At 44.7% G+C, this 21,816-nt stretch overlaps 1 protein-coding gene across 1 annotated transcript in view; it reads right to left on the minus strand.

Annotated features, from left to right (window-relative positions):
* C3H12orf75 (chromosome 3 C12orf75 homolog) overlaps positions 1–21,574 on the minus strand; it is a 76,458-nt gene extending 54,884 nt beyond the window's left edge. Inside the window, exon 1 of the mRNA XM_068272792.1 lies at positions 21,492–21,574. Within this exon, the coding sequence (XP_068128893.1) occupies positions 21,492–21,522 (31 nt within the window). The 5' untranslated portion in view covers positions 21,523–21,574. The remainder of the gene's footprint in view (positions 1–21,491) is intronic.
* Between the last annotated feature and the right edge of the window lie 242 nt (positions 21,575–21,816).

A 21,816-nucleotide genomic window follows, 5' to 3' on the forward strand; every position in this document is an offset into this window, starting at 1 on the left:
CAGGGTGATTTGCCCTGAATGGAAGGTATAGGAAAACCGCAAAACGCTCACAAAATTGCTTTGTGCAGCAATTGCGATTGCGTTTTTAAGTATAAATACATTGTATTTATTCTTTTCCAGATCAAAGAGTTTACTTTCTGACTTGCGTCAGGGAGAGAATTAAAAAAACACTCTGGAAAAGCACTTAGAAAATTGCTTTTAACAAAAACGCATCGCCCAACCAAGCACAGGGAAAGGAAAAAAAATGCCTCAAAAAGCTTCCAACGTGAACGGACACGCTATTGGAACGCTATGGGAACTAGGCCTTAGGGATGGATGCAATATGTAGAGAGAAAGACATGCTGAAGACCAGCTTTTAATAGTGTAATTCTGCGTTTATTGGCTTAAAAAATATTTAAAAAGCATTAAAACTTGACCATAAATGAAGAAATAGGAAGGATGATCAGCACTGCAGGTGCTTTATTCCACTAAGCGAGGCACATAGAGCAGTACACAGTGTTGCTAAAACAGGCCTCATACCATGTCTGCAAAGTGTGGTGGTGCAGTGGGTGCTGGGGACAGATGCCTGACAGCCGTTTTGCGCTATACATGCACTTCTACGGAGGCTAGGATGCATCCTAGCCTCCGTAGAAGCGCATTCATAGCATGAAACGGCTGTCAGGCATCTGCCTGCATCACCCCAGTGTCGGCTGTCCTTTGCTGCAGTGCCAACTGCTTCCTTCTCTTTCAACTGCATTAAAACATGAGCAACATAGTGTACATAATGGGTATGGGTAGAGTCAGCTCCCTAATGGCCGCCGTATTAGGGTATGCTTCCTCATATGTCACCGCCGTGCATCTAGTATTCTGCGTCACTCTGTGGAGCCACAGAGTGATGAAGGACGCAGGATGCTAGATGCACACTGGTACTTAACGGAGCACGCGGCGGTGACATGTGAGGAAGCATACCCTAATACGGCGGCCATAAGGGAGCTGACTCTACCCATACCCATTATGTACACCATGCTGCGCAAGTTTTTTTGTTTTTTAAATATTTCTTAAGCTAATAAGCGCAGAATCACACTACTGGAAGCTGGTCTTCTGTGTGTCTTTCTCTCTACATATTGCTTCCAGCCCTAAGAGGATACAGATATACACAGTATTCCTTCACCTGGCATGGCATCGAGAAAGGGGGAGGGAGCCTGGAAGGAGACAGGGGGGGGGGGGGGGGCATACACCCCGAAAGCGCTGACTGGTCTTTTTGATACCCCAACATCCGGTGAGTGGTTTCCTGAAGGGGGGGCAAGATGGATGCATGATTATAACTGATAATGCGCAACTACTTGAATATATGTTTTATTGCACTGCTGGCTATAACCCAGAGACTGAGCTGCAGGGCTTGGTTATTTGAAACGGGGACTCTATTATTGTTGTTCACTGTGTGGTCTATCTGAGACTTTGCTCTTTGGGAGCTAATCAGACCGCACTATATCCTGAGCGAGTGCTGTTTATCTTTTATTACTAATTATTGAAAATGTTTTGGTGTATGGCCAGCTTTAGAGCAATATCATAGGACTGAATCACCACAACTAGGATGTGTTATTATACTAGAATATGATGGTGATAGCAAGTGGTCGCTAGCACTAATAACTAGTTACTTCGATTAGTGATTAGCTGTTGAGATTACTTGCTGGTGACTCAGCCCCCCACATGATATGGCGCTTTATTCAAACCTGCTGCTAGATACGATTGAAGTGAAAATAACTTAGGGCATTTATCAATCACTTCAGTTTTTTTTTCCGCTGCCCTACATTGATTGTTTGGGATTGTCCTGGTGAAAATGTGGCCTGAGTACAGATGTCCCCAGTCATCTTTGACATCTTGATTGATGAACTGTGGTATTGGATCAGTAACAAGCAATGCAATTCTTCTTTAATTGTTGTCCCAGTAGTGGGGCGCCACCTGCTCCCCCTCTATACAACAGAGCAGACTCACTGACTGTCACCTGAAACAATTGTTTCATATGACACTTACTGCAAATGTGTCCGTAGCTTTAGAATGCATTGGATAAACTGCGCTCTATTCACCGAAAACACACAGGCACATGAAGCAAATGGAACCTCATTTTACTGCGTGCTGAAAGCCATGACAAAAATAGATGAGAGATGATAGGGCTATCGATTGTGGATATACAAGCGTTAGATAAGAACCTGCTTAAAATCATTGCAAAAGCAGTTTCAAACCTTTAAGCTGAACTGCTGTGGAGTATTAAAAGCTGTAGAAATGATAGATGGGGGGGGGGGGGGGGGGGGCAGCGAACAAAAAGGCTAAAGTAAAAAGATGATAAAGTTCCTAAAATAAGACTGTACATCACAGAAACTGCAACTCTTCAGCTACAATGCAGTTGTGAGGTGCCACATGCCAGATGCACAACAAAGAAATGTACAGGCTCAGGAGTATTGGCACCAACTCCTACACATGTCTAAACAACAAAGGGAATTGTTCAAATCCCGACTTCAGCACAAATGTCTCCCCAGGCCTGTACAAGGATCTCCCTGCATGGTGTGGTTAGATCCCTACATAAGCCCATTGATTAGCTGATGTAAAATAAATCTAGTCAATCAGGAGCACCTTCCCCAGGTAATTTGGGGGTGCTGCCATAGACTGCAATGTTAACTGTGCAACAACTATAGCGAGCCGAAATTTATGACAAGAAAGGATGGGTGGTGTTAGGTGTAAGGTTTACAGCAGGGCTAAACTTAAAGAGACACTGAAGCGAAAAAAAAAATATGATATAGTGAATTGGTTGTGTACTATGAATAATTACTAGAAGATTAGCAGCAAAGAAAATGTTCTCATACTTTTATTTTCAGGTATATAGTGTTTTTTCTAACATTGCATCATTCTATAATATGTGCAGATTACACAACACTCAGCATTCAAAATGAGTCTTTCAGAGCAGTCTGTGAAGTAATGACCTCTCCTCTAGCAGAGAAAAAGTAAATAGTCCAGGAACAGTTGAGATAATAAAAGTCAGATAACAGCCCTCGGAGAACTTAATGGCTTGTTTGCATAGAGATAACAACTGGAATTTCTCAACTCTTCCTGTACTGGAAACAATTACACTGATGTATCTGATCTTAATGTTTTATTTCTTAGCTGTGCTACACATACAAATCATAATATCATCATTTTTTTTTTTCGCTTCAGTGTCTCTTTAAGTAGAACAGCTGCAGTATTGCCATTATTCCACTAGCAGCTATGTCAGGTGCCCACATTAACTTGGCGCCATTTTAACATGCACGCACATCTAGATCTGTGCCAACAAAACTGGAAAATGATGAAGGAACAAAAGGATGGCTAAAGGAACCAATTAAGTTCCATTTTCATGCAATAACTAACACTACAGAAATTAAATAATCAGTCTGACTGGTTCTTTTTTAAACCTCATAGCTTCCCTTTGTGTCAGATTTTTTAAATACATTAGTCTTGTCATAATGAAGTGCATGAGGACAGTGCAATTTAATTTGCAATTTAAACTTACACTCAAAAAACAGAAGAGACAACAATAAAGAGCCAATGGTGTAGTACATCTCAACAATGAGGAAAATAGAATACAGATAATAATATGGAACCGAAAGCCAACATGTAAGAGGTATACTATATATTGGAAATGAATCAATAGGAGGCGCCTAATGGTATCAAATATTTAAAAACAAAAGTGCACCTGAACTCAGAACTTCCTCTCAGCTCTAAAAGATAAGCAACAGCATGATAACATTTAAACAAGAACATTTCTTTGTTACAGCTGATACAAATCCTGCAATCAACCTGCAGTGTGTCTACTTCCGGCTTTCATGGAAGCACACATAGAGTTAACATCCTGTGTTTACAAATTAGCTGTTCTGCCAAGATTCCTGAGCTGACACAGGTGAGAGATCAAATTACACATGTGATTAGTCGCAGATGCAGGGAATTAGACTAAACTCTCTAAATACATAAAGGGTGAATTTCTCAATGTTTTCCTTTTGTCCTGTGAAAGAATTCAGGCCCACTTTCAAGGACAACTGAAGTGAGAAGAATATGGAGGCTGCCATATTTATTTTCTTTTAAAACAATACCAGTTGCCTGACAGCCCTGCTGGTCTGTTTGGCTGCAGTAGTGTCTCAATAACACCAGAAACAAGCATGCAGCTAATCTTGTCAGATTTGACAATAATGCCAGAAACACCTGATATGCTGCATGCTTGTTCAGGGTCTATGGCTAAAAGTATTAGAGCCAGAAGATCAGGCAACCAGGCAACTGGAATTGCTTAAAAGGAAATAAATATGGCAGCCTCCCTATCCCTCTCATTGCAGTTGTCCTTGAAAGTGGGATGGAGAGATCTACTCACCTCCCAGTAAAAGTCACATACAACTAGGAAAAGAATAGTTTAATGTTGCAGTTTAGACAGCTTGTCTTGCATGTAGGCTTCCTACTTCTTCTTAAGCCACACTGAAGGCCAAAAAGCAGCTAGAGCACCTGTCTGGTCTTATTATTGCTGTTTTATGGGTTCCTCCGATACTCCTGACTAATCTGAAAGCTGACAAAATGTGCAGTATGAGAATGAAGGTAAGTCTTTTAGTAAAAGCACAGTGCCTCTGGCTCTGCCAGAAGATGCAATGTGGAGCACCATTATGAAGTAGAAACAAAATACCAGCCAATGGAACACCGACACAGTGACTCACCTCTGAAAAAATCAAAACAGAGGCTTCAGGTGGAAAACTCGTGCAAATGGTGTTGTGCACACTGATTTCCTGGAACAACAATCATCTCTGAATGCTATATTGTTTTGCTCACAGCTTTTGAACAATTAGAGTCTAAGGACCATGGAAATGTTATCCTGCAGCACTGCTGGCCCACACTGCTTTGTATGCCACTATGGAAACAGATGATAAGCTGAATCTCACTGCCCTATCGCATCATACAGTCACATTTGGCTCCCTGTGACTCATTTTTTCACCAAAACTAAACAGAATCCTTTGAGCTACAGAAAAGGTCCCTCAGTTATATTTTTATTATATCATTATTGTAATTTACCCTTCTTAAAAGGCCATACAATTGTATCAAGGAATGAGTTTAAATGGACTATCAGACACTATGTCATACCTCCAGGGATTTTTCTGCCCCCCACCTTCATCCTCTTTGCGCGTGCGCGCGCGCACACACACACACACACACACACACACACACACACACACACACACACACACACACACACACACACACACACACACACACACACACACACACACACACACACACACACACACACACACACACACACACACACACACACACACACACACACACACACACACACACACACACACACACTATACAATTCACCTTTTCTCCTAAGTTACCTCTTAGGACAGTGGTTCCCAACCTTTTTGAAGTCGTGACACATCACGCCAAATGCTCAGATCTCTGTGATACATCACATATGTATAATAGCAAAGATACTATTAATAACCACGAAATGGATGGAAAGAGTGCATTATCTTGAATAAACTAAAAAAAATGAAGGAATGAGGGCTAGAATCTTTCAGGAATATTAATAAAAACAATCAGTGGGACAGCTAGCCCAACCCCCCCCCCCCCCCCCGAATTTGGAATGATAGCACGGCACCGACAATTTGCGCCACGGGTTATAGCTGCAGTGCCGACATATTACGCAGCGCTGTACAGAGTTTATTATCTTGTCACTAACTGTCCCTCAGAGGGGCTCACAATCTAGTCCCTACAATAGTCATACGTCTATGTCTATGTACGTATCATGTAGTGTATGTATCATAGTCTAGGGCCAATTTTTTAGGGGGAAGCCAATTAACTTATCTGTATGTTTTTGGGATGTGTGAGGAAACCGGAATGCCCGGAGAAAACCCACACAGACACGGGGAGGACATACAAACTCCTTGGAGATATTGACCTGGCTGGAGACTCCTTGGAGATATTGACCTGGCTGGGATTCGAAACGGGGACCCAGCGATGCAAGGCAAGAGCACTAACCACTATGCCACTGTAAATAATTTGTTTCTTTGGTTACAACAAGTCAGCTGACTGGCTAGAATGAATGTTTAAACCTGTCTTGCAAGTACTTTTGAAGGAAAAGCAATGAGGTTTTGTAAAAAACACCATAGCATTAAATTGGGAAGAGCTTTTGAAACCTCTAAAAGCTCTTCCCAATGTAATGCTATGGGGTTTTTTACAAAACCTCATTGCTCCAGTGTGCACAGACACATAGGATAACATTAGCAGCAAATTTAAAAACTCAAAAAGCTCAGAAAAACTCCTCTGGTGTGCACCAGGCCTATGGCCTGGTGCACACCAAAAACCGCTAGCAGATCCGCAAAATGCTAGCAGATTTTGAAACGCTTTTTCTTCTTTTTCTGTAGCGTTTCAGCTAGCATATTGCGGTTTTGGGAAGCGTTTTTGGTGTAGTAGATTTCATGTATTGTTACAGTAAAGCAGTTACTGAACAGCTACTGTAACAAAAAACGCCGGCAAAACCGCTCTGAACTGCCGTTTTTCAGAGCGGTTTGCGTTTTTCCTATACTTAACATTGAGGCAGAAACGCATCCGCAATCCAAAATCTGCAGCAGCCCGGGAGTATGCGTTTCTGCAAAACGCCTCCCGCTCTGGTGTGCACCAGCCCATTGGAATACATTACCCAAGCGGATCCGCACCCGCAAGCAGATCGCAAACCACAGCGGAAACGCTCTGGTGTGCACTAGGCCTAACTGATTAGTTTGGCTTAACCTCACCAGAGGAGCTGGTGGGTACTATCAGAAGAGCACCTCACCAGTGACAAGGGCTCACTGGTGAGTAGAAAGGTCAGACAGGCTAGGATCAGTAACAATCGGGCAGGTACAGTACAGAATCGGCAGGCAAGAGAGTAGTAAGATATCAGGCAGGGTTCAGCAACAGAGTCAGATGGGCAGAAGTACAGAAACGATAAGCAAGAGCAGAGTCAGAGGGTAGCTAAAGTCATACACAGAATATCAATAAACAATAATACAATAATCCTAGTCTTGTGTGAAATCCCTGGTTTCCTCCCAGATCAAAGCACACCGGAAACTATCTAAGGTCTGAGCGCTAGCACATAAGTATTCGCAACAGCAGACAAGTTGCGAGTGAACAGCGACGGCTTATGAAGCAGAGGAGACCCCACAGCCGCGCCCACAACAATCAACCAATCCAGAGCGCCGTGAGTCTCCTCTGACGTCAGCCGACTGGCTGGTCAGCTGACGCGCCTCCTCCCTGCATAAAGGTCCTGTCTCCGCGCGCGCCCGCCGATACGGCAACCCTATGTGCAAAAGACAAACCCGTCCTCGGCGTACTAGACGCCAGAGGCACGGGTGAAGTCCCTGAACAGGAAGGCAAGGCGGCTGCGGAGACACCCTGCGTGCCCGCAGCAGCCATTACTGCGGATGTTACAAGTTGTATGTTATTAAATTGTACAAATTACTATTTTTCATAATTCATTTTTAAGTTAATAAACAATTTTACAAGCACAGCATTTACATTTGGAAACTCTGCACCAGATTGCAAACAGCTGCTGAAAGCTTAAATGCACAGTTTAAAAGAACGGTACCCCCAAATATGGGCATGACAACAATGAAGGTCAAGGTCATTCGTTGTCTGTTTACATGTATTACATCAGCAGAGAGAAATACATAACAAAAAGTTGTTTATTACCATATAAAGGGAATAGAGAAAAGTAACATTCAATGGTATTTTTATAGAGGCTCACCAAAGGATGTATGGACAAAGGCACACACACACATGCATTCAATCCCATGTTTTTATACAATAGAATGACAAATAAGAAAGAAATAAAAGAAGTAACAGATAAAAAAAGGAAAATACAGAAGAAGTATCATTCAGTATTTTTTTCCCTAATTCAGGGATACTTTAAAAGGATGTTTAACCACTTCAGGATCACAGGTTTTCTTCCCTTAAAACCAAAACAACTTTTACATTTCAGCGCTCCTCCCATTCATTCACTGATAACTTTATTGCTACTCATCACATGTGAATGATCTATAGGTTGTTTTTTTCGCCACAAATTAGGCTTTTCAAGGGTGATATTTTATTTTAGTAATAATGTTATTCTCTATGCATTTTAAAAAGAAAAAAGAGAAAAAAATGAAAAGATACACTATTTCTATATTTCTAACCATAAAAAAAAAGCAAGGGAGGCTAGGATTAGATCAGGGTTGATCAGGGTTAATCAGGGTTGATCAGGGGTATATAGTCCTGGTATATTTATTTATAAGTCCTGGTATATTTATAAAATCCTCTAGGTGGCAGTCAGACTACAAGAAAAGAAGATCCAGTTACCTTGTAATCCTCTCAGGAGTGATTACAAGGTAACTGTATCTTCTTAAGTGCTGGCAACATTGTTTGTAAACCTCACAAATGAATGAGCACTGCTATTGGCTTATAGCAGTGCTCATTCATGGTTACAGGCATCTGATTGGTGATGGGAGTAATTACTCCCATTCATCAATCCCACCCAGAAATAAATGAAGCTGGTGCACGTGCACGTGCACGCACGGGGGCGCGCACCCGCGGGCGGGAGCGCGGGAGCGCGCGGGAGCGGGGGCGCGCGGGAGCGCGCGCGTGCACGCGCGCGATCGCGCCCGCACAGCACAATAGCGGCAGGGGCGTTTATAAACGCCCCTGATCCGCTAATTAAGTCAATAGGGGCGTAGTTAAGCGTCTGGGAAATCCGAAAGTGGTTAATATGTATTGATTATAATAACAATAATATTATGACTAATTAAGATTTTTTTTATATCGGTAAGTTGATATTTTTGACTTGTTTTGTAACAGAGACAGATGCTGTTGCCAGCTGCCTGGCTTAGTATGTGTAAATTTCTACTATGAAGGACCTTTATCTTCATGAAGTTAGAAGGAGAAGCAGGCTATCTATAACGTAGCTTAGCAATGATGTCTGTAGATGAGGTCACAGCTGTGCAAGACTGATGGCCCATTTCCACTATTGTGAATTCGCATGCATTTCCCGCATGCAAATTCGCATAGGCAATACAAGTGGATGGGGCTGTTTCCACTTCTCAGGATTTCATTGTGGTTTTGTGTGCATGAAAAATCTGCATGGCAGAGCCATCAGAATCCGCTCGTCGCACACCGCTAGGCGATTCGCATACAATGTATTTAATAGGAAATTCTCATGCGGTTTTGGTATGCGAATTTTCATGCAAATTCACATACGATTTAGCATAAAAGCAATGTAAAAGCTCACAGGTACTGACATGGTTAAATTCACATACATACAAACGTATGCGAAATCGTATGCGAATTTGCAGTAAAATTTGCATACAAACGCTAATGAGTTCGCATCTGCATGTGAATTCGTTAACACGGTTTCTGCGATGATTCTGCACAGCACACGTGGAAACGGGCCCTGAAACTTTGTTACCAACGAGATGGTGAGCTGGAGCTTGCTTCTTAAAACTGAACTAATGCTATAATCTGCCAAATCAGCTCCAAATAACCTTTCCTACCACAAACGCAAAATAATGCAGTTATAACCCAGGACTTAAAGGACAACTGAAGTGAGAGGTATACGGAGGCTTCCATATTTATTTCCTTTTAAACAGTACCAGTTGCCTGGCAGCCCTGCTGATCTATTTGGCTGCAGAAGTGTCTGAATCGCACTAGAAACAAGCATGCAGCTAACCTTGTCAGATCTGACAATAATGTCAGAAACACCTGATCTGCTGCATGCTTGCTCAGGGTCTATGGCTAAAAGTATTATGCTGGGACCCCACCATACGTTTTTTTTCCCTTTCGATTCTCCGATCCATAGTTTTTTCTGCTCGATTTTACACTCGGTCACTTAGTGGGTGACCCATAGCTAACCTTCCATTGTTACTATTTTGACCTTACAAGCCTAAAAAGTTGCCAAGATAAAATAAAAAGGATACACATTAGCTTGACACCCAAAAAGTTTATATTAGTTAATCCAGTAGGAAAGTCAATCTCAACAGACAGAGGAATTAACATCTTCTACATGTTATGTATACTAACTAGCTCATCAATTAATTTTGCTCACTTTCAGGTATATGCTGATGTATGGATTGTAAAAACTACTACTACGGAATTATAAAAAGCTGCTCAACGACTGTTAGATTGTATGCCCAGCTGAGCGCACCCACAACAAGCTCACAGAAACCTGGGATTTATGAAGAAGCCCTCCAACATCTCCAAGGTAACAAGAAAAAGAGTCTCTCAGGACTAAAAATGTTTAGTGGCAGTCAGCTACAGTAGTATAACTCTCACTGATAACTAATTAATGGTTGTAAAACTCCTTATTGCTGAGAAGCACATCTTCAGGAAGTTGCTTTCCTGGAGGTCTGGGAGTCCAGCAATGAAACAGTTCCTGGAAAGCATCACATTTTTCAGTACCTTCCATGCTGGGATGGAAAATCAGACACGCCTCACCAGCCCAGTAATATGCATTTCTCATTAGTGTTATGGCTGTAATATTAATTGGACATTTAACAGTAGGAGACAAATACAACGTTTTTAGCTGTGACAAGCCTTTCGCATTCCCACAGCTTCCAAGGGCAAAAAATCCAGCTGATACCAGTTTTCACTGACAGCAAAATCTGGTAAATATTTGTCAGTAAATCTATTTTTAGTTGTTAAAGTGCACCTGAACTCTTGCCTAGGACAGAAGGAAAACATACAGAAATGCACCGACTCCGACTCCTCAGTTTAGGATTCCACCGACTCCGACTCCTCGATTCCGACTCCTCTAATTTGCATATTACAATTTTGTTGATTAAAAGTATGTAACGTGAAATTCGTCTCTTAACTGCCAACGCTTAGGAATTTTAAAAGACAACTGAAGTGAGAAGGATATGTAGACTACTATATTTATTCCCTTTAGACTAAAACTAGTCCTTGGTAAGAGTACTTGTAAAAGGTACAAACCGGAACAAAGAACATCTATCAGGCCCTAGAAAATGTAAGTGTGGGAACATGTAAGAATGATGTGCAGGTACTCTGCAGGGGAATAAGGAGATTGTAAACAGACAACACCGCTGTGTTCAATGTGCACAGCATTCTCAGTGGATTCCCTGCAGCTCTGTGGGGAGTGCATATGTAGAGTATAGTACTACTGTGTAACAAAGTAAACCTGAGACTGATGAAATTAAAGTTTTATACATACCTGGGGCTTCCTCCAGCCCCCTTCAGGATAATCAGTCCCTCGCTGTCCTCCTCCGCCACCTGGATCTTCTGCTATGAGTCCAGGTACTTGAGCCAGTCTGGCGTAGTGCGCATGCACACACTCCACCGCCAGGAGCATACTACACCTGTGCAGCACTATTGTGCAGGTGCAGAATGTTCCTGGCTGTGGAAGCGGCATGCGGCCGGACAGCGCTGACTGGCTGAATTACCAGAACTCATAGCAGAAGATCCAGGTGGTAGAGGACAGCGAGGGACTGATTAGCCTGAAGGGGGCTGGAGGAAGCCCCAGGTATGTATAAAACTTTACTTTTCATCCGTCTCAGGTACCCTTTAATTTGCAGTCACTAAACCAAATTTTAACCACATATCAAATTATTTGATTTCATCAGCAAAGGGAGTGCATACATTTGCATAAATCAGCATCAATGCAGAATTATTTCCATCTCATTGACCATCTCTATTAGTAACACAGCCACACATCAGGCTTTATTCTTACAGCATAGATGTTATTTAGTATATATAAGAGATTCCTGTGTACACATCATATATACAGTCACAATCAGATATGTATATCTGACCTTAAAAATACGGGGACTGCTTTATTGAAGCAGCACAAGTAACTAATTTTGCTTGGTTTATTTCATTTTTGTGGACTAAGCACAGCTATTACTGTATATATACATTATTTTTAATGACTATTATCTGAGAAATAGAACATTTTATCATATTTTCTATTTTAACCACTTGAGGACCCACCCTTTACCCCCCCTTAAGGACCAGCGCTGTTTGTTGTGATCTGTGCTGGGTGGGCTCTGCAGCCCCCAGCACAGATCAGGGTGCACGCAGAGCGATCAGATCGCCCCCCTTTTTTCCCCCCTATGGGGATGATGTGCAGGGGGGGTCTGATCGCTCCTGCGTGCAGGCTAGTTGCGGGGGGGGGCGCACCTCAAAGCCCCCCTCTGCGGCGATCCCCGGCCGCTGATTGGCCGGGGATCGCCGATCTGCCTTACGGCGCTGCTGCGCAGCAGCGCCGTACAATGTAAACAAAGCGGATTATTTCCGCTTGTGTTTACATTTAGCCTGCGAGCCGCCATCGCCGGCCCGCAGGCTATTCACGGAGCCCCCCGCCGTGAATTGACAGGAAGCAGCCGCTCGCGCGAGCGGCTGCTTCCTAATTAATCAGCCTGCAGCTGGCGACGCAAGACGCAGTACTGCGTCGCTGGTCCTGCAGCTGCCACTTTGCCGACGCACGGTATAAGCGTACAGTCGGCAAGTGGTTAATTACAGTTACAAATTCATTACGAGTCGGAGTCAGTGCATTTTTTCCCGACTCCGACTCCAGGCACCCAAAATTGCCCGACTCCACGACTCCGACTCCACAGCCCTGCAGAAATGCACCCTGTATGTATTTAGAGAGTTTAGCCTAATTCCCCCTCATCTGTTTCTAATCACCACCGTAATTTGATCCCTCAGCTGTGTCAGCTGCCTGCCACAGCAGAAAGCTAATTGGTAAATATAGGATGTTAACAATATGTCTGCTTCCATGAAAGCCGGAAGTAGACAAACCGCAGATTTATTGCATGAATTGAACCAGCTGTAAGATAGAAATGTTTCTTTCTTTAAGGCCTCTTTCACATCAGGACGTTGCGTTTTAGGGGACGTTAATGGTCGCATAACGTGCCCCTAACGCAACGCGTGGTGGTGTTGAAGGAGGACGCCAGATTGAGCCGCGTTATGCGGCTCTTGGTGCGCCTTTTTTGTTCTATAGTCTGCGGAGACCATGTGATCGGAACACTCCGCATCACGTGGTCCCGCCAGCCAATAAGTGGCCGATCCAGGAAGTAAACACTGCAGTGCAGTGAATATTAATTAGCCATGTGGCTAAACACAACAGCGGACTCTCCCCTTCTCCTCTCCAGCATTAATAAAAGGAAAAAAAAAAACATTACTGAACATGTGCAAACAGTCTAACGCGGCTAAAACCACATATAACGCACAGCATGCAGCACCTTCATATAACATGCAACGTTACAATGTAACGCAACGTGGGCACTGTGAACAGCCCATTGATTTTTCATTACTGTGAGTTGGGCTGCATTACAGGCTGCTCTAACGTGCGCCTGTAACGTCCCACTCTGAAAGCAGCTTATTATGCTGCGTATCTTTTAGAGCAGAGAGGACGCTCTGAGTTCAGGTCCGCTTTAAAGCTGCTTGATTAGTCCACAGTGTGACTTCTGGAATGAAACTTAGTGGCTATACCACAGAAGAAAGCAGCTTAGGCTTTGCTTTTGAAGTGCAGACAATACATTCTATAGAATGACCTATGAAAAGCACTATCCCCTTATTAATGATTTCGCCACACTCAGCAAGTCAAGTACTAGTTAGAAAATGAATTGACTCTTTGGTAAATGAATGAGAGTGGGGGCTGGGAAGAGGACAGACTAGCTACACAGATTTTACAATCAACAAAACTAAGCTGTCTCAGAAGTAGCATGCCACAAAAGCTAATTACTATAATGTCTCAAATAAATCAAGAAGACAGTACTCCTTTAAATTGAATATTTTTGCAATAAGGATTGTCAGCAGTTGTAATAACATTGAGAACTAACGGCGGTGATATAACTGTCAGAGTGTAATCGGTTCTACAGTATAATATTGCAATTTAGAAGAAGCAGCACACTGTGTATGGATCATGCCAAAACAGGGCTATACAAATGCGTAAACACATCCAACTTTGATTGGTCAATGATTGGCCAATTTTAGCACTTCCATGTAACATGAAGGCCAACAGCTTTAAAATACTGTGATCAGATGGTGTAGGTAAGCTCTCATACTACATGGAAGTGGTAAAGTTGGGTAATCATTGGCCAATCAAAATTGGATGTGTGTACACAGATCCCTAAAGCTACCTTGAGGCCTGGGATGGAAAGTCCAAGAACAGGCCTTGTTCTACCCCCAGGTCATCCTTCTCCTGAACTCTAAAGCCGCATCTACACGCGTAGATGCGGCCATGATGCTCCTTATCAATCGAGCCGCTGATGCGGCTCGATTGATAAGATCCGACAGGACAGATCTCCGCACCGCCGATTCCCTGCTCGATCCCCGCGAGGGGACAATGGCAGGGAATCGTGCGGGAGATAAGCGGCGCCGGCGGGGACGAGCGGGCACGAGCGGGGAATTGAATGCGGCGCACGCGCGGCGAGCGGGGACGCGGCGGGCACGCGGAAGAGGCGATCCGGCGGCTAATCGAGCCGCCGGATCGCTACAATGTCCCATGGTGTAGATGGGGCTTAAGCCCCTGCAACATCCCTTAGATCCCATTCCTTCCCCTAATGGCCCATACTCACGAGGGACAAAAGTGGCCTGTCACCAGCACACGTGAGCGTGTGCGCGACAGGCCGGCAACAGCTCGTCGCCAGCTCCCTCTGCGTACACACGCGGAAGAGGGATCAGCTGAGCGACGGAAGCTGTCGCCGACGCGCCTCCCCCACCGCCGGAAGCTCCGTGTTGTGGATAGAGGTTGCTGTCGCTAGTCCGCATACTCACGCGGACTAGCGACAGATGCGGCGGAGTTGCGGCAGCAACTGTCGCCAGGCGATTGAGCGGTTCAATCGCCTGGCGACATCAGCGACGAGCGACAGTTCGGGGTGTGCGCCCGTGCAACGCCGCATACTCACGGGCGACCTGTCGCCGCAACACGCGCGCGCCACGTGTTGCGGCGACAATTGTAGCCCATGAGTATGGGCCATTAGGCGTCTGTGCATTGCCGTGCCTGACTTGTCTAGAGACCCTCCCTTTTTTTTAATGTCTTGTATAAATGTTATGCCGTGTTTACCACAGACAATTTTGAGTGTGACTATGGTCGTACTTGGCAAATAAAGTTGATTCTGTAAAAATGCAGAGGCTGTAGTATCACTGTATTGTTAAAGAGACCATGTAATGCCAATAAAATCTGGTAAACTATAGGTTGGCTGAAGGCAGCCATACATTTAGGGATGATGGGCAGATTCGACCAAGCGACAAATCTCTCTCTGATTCTAGAGAGATCTGTCAGCTGCCCATACACCGCAGGCCGATTCCCAATCCATTTCATGCTGAAATCAATCAGGAATCGGCCTTGTGACGCCACATCCACCGCCCCGACACGGTCACCCCTACACTAAAATGTACCCCCCCACCCCCCGGTGCACAATACATTACCTGTCCATGTCCACTGCTGGCTCCGGGCTCTGCTGCAATCTGCATACACATTACACAGCCCATGTTACTCCAGCAACCACGAGGGGCATGTGTATGTGGATTGTGGTGGAGCCCCGAGCCAGCAGCGGACAAGGACAGGTAAAATATAGTGCATCAGGCACTGGGGGGTACATTGGACATAAGGGGGACAGCGCAGGGTGTTTTGTTGCGTTTGTGTTCTTCCCGATAACGCTCACCGTTACGGCTGCGCACCCAATCAACCATGACGTCCCAACATCTTGCAGCATGTCTTATCAATTCATGCAACCAATTTCAGCCAGAAATTGATAACATCGTCAATTGGGCATGTTCTTGGCGGCACCAAATTTTATCCGATTTGATAATAGTTATTGAATCGGATGGTCCACCAAGTCGATAGATGTATGGGCACCTTTAGGAAGAGGGAAGAGATACTTATGACCTGAGAGCTACTTATCCCATCCTCATTAGTATTGTGATGATATCCCCTCCAGTAAACTGCATTGTGGGACAGAGTTGACCAGCCTTCTTACCACTAATGACATAAATCCCACCCTGACAGAAATAAGTGAGATTCCTGACACTCAGCGCAACTGATCAGCTCCTACCTGTAGATGGTCACATAGGAGCTTATTAACCTGTGGGTAAACTAACAATTCTACTGAGGATGAGAGGGGGAAAGAGCTCATAGATTATAAACACCAACCAGCCCCCCTCCCCAACCTTCTCCCAGGGGTTACTGGTAATTTATGTCTTCTGAAGACACTACAAAGTCTCTTTAAAAACAAACACACACACGTGGTTTCAATGCAACAATGGAAAAAGAGATCCATAGTGCCCGATCGTCTCAGGCAAGTGCAAGCCCAACGTTCCTCTATGTACCCTGCCTGTCTGAAGCTGCTCCTTTGTGTGTCACACCATTGTCCCTCCTTCCCCTTTCATAGGAACAGAACTGTACAGCATTTGGCCTCAAATCGTTGCCCAAAGGATCGAGTCGCAATCTATACAGGTAAAAGTAATTATGCATGTGTACTAATCTTTAACCACTTCCGGATTCTCGGTGCGTATATATACGCCCCTGAATCCTGAAGTGTATACCATGGAAACGGCCGCTCGTATGAGCGGCCGTTCCATGTCAGTTCACGGAGGGTGTCTACATGAACACCCTGCGAGCCGATCGGCGGCTCGCAGGGTAAATGTAAACACACGGGGAAGATCTTCCCCGGTGTTTACATGTATACGGCGCTGCTGCGCAGCAGCGCCGTAGAGGAGATCGGCGATCCCCGGCCTCTGATTGGCCGGGGATCACCGGCATCTGATAGGCTAAAGCCTATCCCATCAGGCGCAGGACGGAAATCCGTCCTGCGCCGCTCACAGGGGGAGGGAGAGGGAGGGAAGGGGAAGGAGGCCAGGAAGCGCTGCGGAGGGGGGCTTTGAAGAGCCCCCCCCCCGCAAGCGCAAGCAGCCGGCGGCGATCAGACCCCCCCAGCAGGACATCCCCCTAGTGGGGAAAAAAGGGGGGAAGTCTGATCGCCCTGGCTGCTAGCTGATCTGTGCTGTGGGCTGGAGAGCCCACGCAGCACAGATCAGCACACAATTTCATGGTGTGGAAGTGGTTAAGCCTGGTAAACAAATCCAATTTTGATTGCCCAATGATTGGCCAGTTTTACTAATTTCCTAGAACAGGAGAGCTTACCTACACAATATGCTTGTAGTATTCAAAATCTGTTGGCTTTCATACCAATTGCAGATGGTAAAATTGACCAGTGATTGGCCAATCAAAATTGGATGTGTGTATGTACCCTAAAGCCTAGTACACACTTTCAATTATGATTGGCCTATCACTGACCAATTGTACCACCTCCATGTTGAATGACGGTCAACAGATAGTGAATACTGTGGCTGTGTAGGTAAACCCTCAGACTACATGGAGGTAGTTATATTGGTCAGCAGTGTTCTCCCCAGGCTCTTTTAGCCGGGTGCTCCACCCGGCTAGATTTGGTGACCACCCGGCTTTCATCGGCTCACCACCTCCTATGCTGTAAGCACAGTTGCCCTGCATTTTCAACTCGCCCCACCCGGCTACTTTTTCATGCCACCCGGCTACTATTTTATGCCACCCGGCTGGAAAAAAATTCTGGGGAGAACACTGGTCAGTGATTGGCTAATCATAATTCAAAGTGTGTACAAGGATTTAAGCTATGTACACACTTTAGATAACTATTGTTCAGAACAGCAGATAATTAGCAGATGAACAAGCATTCTCCCGACTGGAATGCTGATCTCCTAACTGAACGAGCCAATACAACATTTACAGATGGCAATATGTACAAACGACCAATCAGTAATATTGCACGTGCATACAGAAGTGATGTCCGAGTTTGTTGAGTGACGATTCTGCGCATGCGTGCAACGATCGTTATCTAACGATATCCAACTACACTTTTAGAAACAAACGATCAGCGTCCAATCAGATCTGTCCCGACGGCTCCGCATTTTCCACCAATAACGGTCATTCATCATTATTTTTAATGTACTTCTGTGAAAGTTTTTTGCATGATTATCTGATGATCAGTCGAATTGGAGCCATTTCAAACAACTATAGTCTAAAGCAGGGCTGTGGAGTCGGTCCAAAAATCCACCGACTCCGACTCCTCAGTTTAGGATTCCACCGACTCCGACTCCGACTCCACGACTCCGACTCCTCTAATTTGCATATTACAATTTTGTTGATTAAAAGTATGTAACATGAAATTCGTCTCTTAACTGCCAACGCTTAGGAATTTTACAAGACAACTGAAGTGAGAAGGAAATGTAGACTACTATATTTATTCCCTTTAGACTAAAACTAGTCCTTGGTAAAAGAGTACTTGTAAAAGGTACAAACCGGAACAAAGAACATCTATCAGGCCCTAGGCAATGTAAGTGTGGGTACATGTAAGAATGATGTGCAGGTACTCTGCAGGGGAATGAGGAGATTGTAAACAGACAACACCTCTGTGTTTAATGTGCACAGCATTCTCAGTGGATTCCCTGCAGCTCTGTGGGGAGTGCATATGTAGAGTATAGTACTACTGTGTAACAAAGTAAACCTGAGACAGATGAAATTAAAGTTTTATACATACCTGGGGCTTCCTCCAGCCGCCTTCAGGATAATCCGTCTCTCTATGTCCTCCTCCACCACCTGGATCTTCTGCTATGAGTCCAGGTACTTGAGCCAGTCGGGCGTAGTGCGCATGCACACACTCCGCCGCCAGGAGCATACTACACCTGTGCAGCACTATTGCGCAGGTGCAGAATGTTCCTGGCTGTGGGAGCGGCATGCGGCCGGACAGCGCTGACTGGCTGAATTACCAGGACTCATAGCAGAAGATCCGGGTGGTGGAGGACAGCGAGGGACTGATTAGCCTTAAGGGGGCTGGAGGAAGCCCCAGGTATGTATAAAACTTTACTTTTCATCCGTTTCAGTTACCCTTTAATTTGTAGTCACCAAACCAAATTTTAATAACATATCACATTATTTGATTTCATCAGCAAAGGGAGTGCATACATTTGCATAAATCAGCATCAGTGCAGAATTATTTCCATCTCATTGACCATCTCTATTAGTGACACAGCTACACATCAGGCTTTATTCTTACAGCATAGATGTTATTTAGTGTATATATAAAAGATTCCTGTGTACACATCATATATACAGTCACAATCAGATATGTATATCTGACCTTAAAGGGAATGTCCAAGCAAAATAAAAAAATGAGTTTCACTTACCTGGGGCTTCTACCAGCCCCATGCAGCCATCCTGTGCCCTTGTAGTCACTCACTGCTGCTCCAGTCCCCCGCTGGCAGCTTGCCGACCTCGGAGGTCGGCGGGCTGCATTGCGTACGTTTTTACGCATTCCCGCTAGTGCAGGAACATTAACACATACATTTTTACGCATTACTGGTTCAATGCGTAAAAATGTACGCATTAAACCAGTAACGCGTAAAAATGTATGTGTTAATGTTCCTGCACTAGCGGGAATGCGTAAAAACGTACGCAATGCGCCCCCTGACCTCCGAGGTCGGCAAGCTGCCAGCGGGGGACTGGAGCAGCAGTGAGTGACTACGAGGGCACAGGATGGCTGCATGGGGCTGGTAGAAGCCCCAGGTAAGTGAAACTCATTTTTTTAATTTGGCTTGGACCTTCCCTTTAAAAATACGGGGACTGCTTTATTGAAGCAGCACAAGTAACTAATTTTGATTGGTTTATTTCATTTTTGTGGACTAAGCACAGCTATTACTGTATATATACTGTATATATACATTATTTTTAATGACTATTATCTGAGAAATAGAACATTTTATCATATTTTCTATTTTAATTACAGTTACAAATTCATTAGGAGTCGGAGTCGGAGTCGGTGCATTTTTTCCCGACTCCGACTCCAGGCACCCAAAATTGCCCGACTCCACGACTCCGACTCCGACTCCACAGCCCTGGTCTAAAGTGTATGTATTTAGCTTATGAGTCAGGTACAACTTTAAAGCCAACTAAAGCCTCACACACACTAGATGTTTTTTGGCCAAGGCAGGTGGTCAGGGCAGTCTCTGCTGACAATCTAGTGTATCTACAGTGTCCTTGATCCACCTTGATGCCTCCGCCTCGCCAAGAGTTCTGGAGCTATGCAGATAATCTTGGCCAAGTGCAGGCAGAGTCCATTGTTGTTCTTGTTACCCCTCCCACTTCTATGTATGCAGTGGTGTCATCCCTCTCCACTCCTCCACCATAGGAACAGAACGGGTTGCTAGCCTGTGGACTAGAGATGCGTGCATCTGTAAAGTACTCGCCCCCTGTCTCCCGAGGGATCGAGCAGTGATGCCTGCAGGTGATAGTAGTTGTGCATGTACAAGGGCATGTCAGGGCTACATGTTAGAGCTACATGTCAGCGTCAAAAGTTCCATGAAGTTTTGTCCTCTGATGACATATGATATTTGTTAAAGAATTGTTCAAGCAAGGCCAGCATGTCCAGGTTCTGTGTAGTATAAACTATTGAAAGTAATCTTTCACAGACTTCTTTAATATGTTGGTGAGGTTGATCCTGGCAGCAGATAGAAGTCTTACCACTGCCTGCTTAGTGACAGGGAAATGTCAGCAAAAATGCAGGCATGTGGTATTCACACTAGCATGGGACATCATTATACAATCAGCTTAACGTTTGGCAGTGGCAGAAGCTACTTGCAGCATCTCTTGGTCATTTCCCTATACATGTAACACAAACACTGCACTATACATTGGGAAACAATGCACAGCAATGACATTTATGAAAGTTAAAGTAAATCTAGCCTTAATTCCCAGTAATCCTTTCGAGCCAGGCTTCTAAGGGATCTTTAACCTGTCAGTTTAATAGCACTGTAAAAGAATGCAATGTACAGTCTATCAGTATAGCAGCAAGTCCCCAGTATACTATGCAACACAAATACATGGGCTTCTTTTAAAGTGTTATAAATGTGACAGGTGTACAAGAACTCTGAATCTTCACCAAGAATTCTAAAGCACTGAGAGGTGGAATTGGTCAGATCCGCTACAGAGGAATTCTCCAGCAACTTGTTCCATCACAAAATGATTAAAACTGCTAGAGCTGTCAGCTATTGACCCCTAATCCTAAATGGTTCAATCATCCCCACAGCCCACCCAACCCTGTCCATAAACTGATATAAAAAACATCTGTGTAGGACTATTTCCAGTCGCATGTGCACATTATTTATGCTGTAGGTAAGAGTATTATAATACAAAGCACTCTAAGTAAACACTGCAATACCAACTCAATCTCTTGTTTTCAGTAGCATATCAACCCCTGCTCTACTTTTGTCCCAAAAAATCAATACATAAACCAGTTGAACTCCAGGCAGCAAAAACCAGAACATCTCTGCACACACAAAGCAAGCACATGCAAGCATGCAGCATAGCACTGCAGCGGGGTGCAATCCTCCAATGGCAAGCTGTAGAGATCACACAGCTGCTAATGACAGACGGACGTGCCCCTTACCTCCTGCAGAGGAGGAATTGCTGCAGCCCATTGCCTGTTCACAGCACACGGCCACCAGCGCTCCGGCGGAGTACTGAGCGGAGGACAAGCGGGGCTGGCGCTTATGAGCAGCCAGGGGGCGGGAGGTTAGGCGTGCGGACACAGTGGGAAGCGAGTGTCACAGGGGGAATCCGCAGCACCACATACTAGTGACATTGCACATGCGGCCAATCACAGCACAGGATTCTCTCTCGGCCACTGCTTATAGGGCTGCTTCCAGTCGCGGGAGTTTGAGACAGACAGAACTAGATAAAGAACTGCTCTGATTTATCGCAACTACATCAAT

The sequence above is a fragment of the Hyperolius riggenbachi genome, chromosome 3 (genome assembly GCF_040937935.1).
Source record: "Hyperolius riggenbachi isolate aHypRig1 chromosome 3, aHypRig1.pri, whole genome shotgun sequence".
Classification (NCBI taxonomy): Eukaryota; Metazoa; Chordata; class Amphibia; order Anura; family Hyperoliidae; genus Hyperolius; species Hyperolius riggenbachi.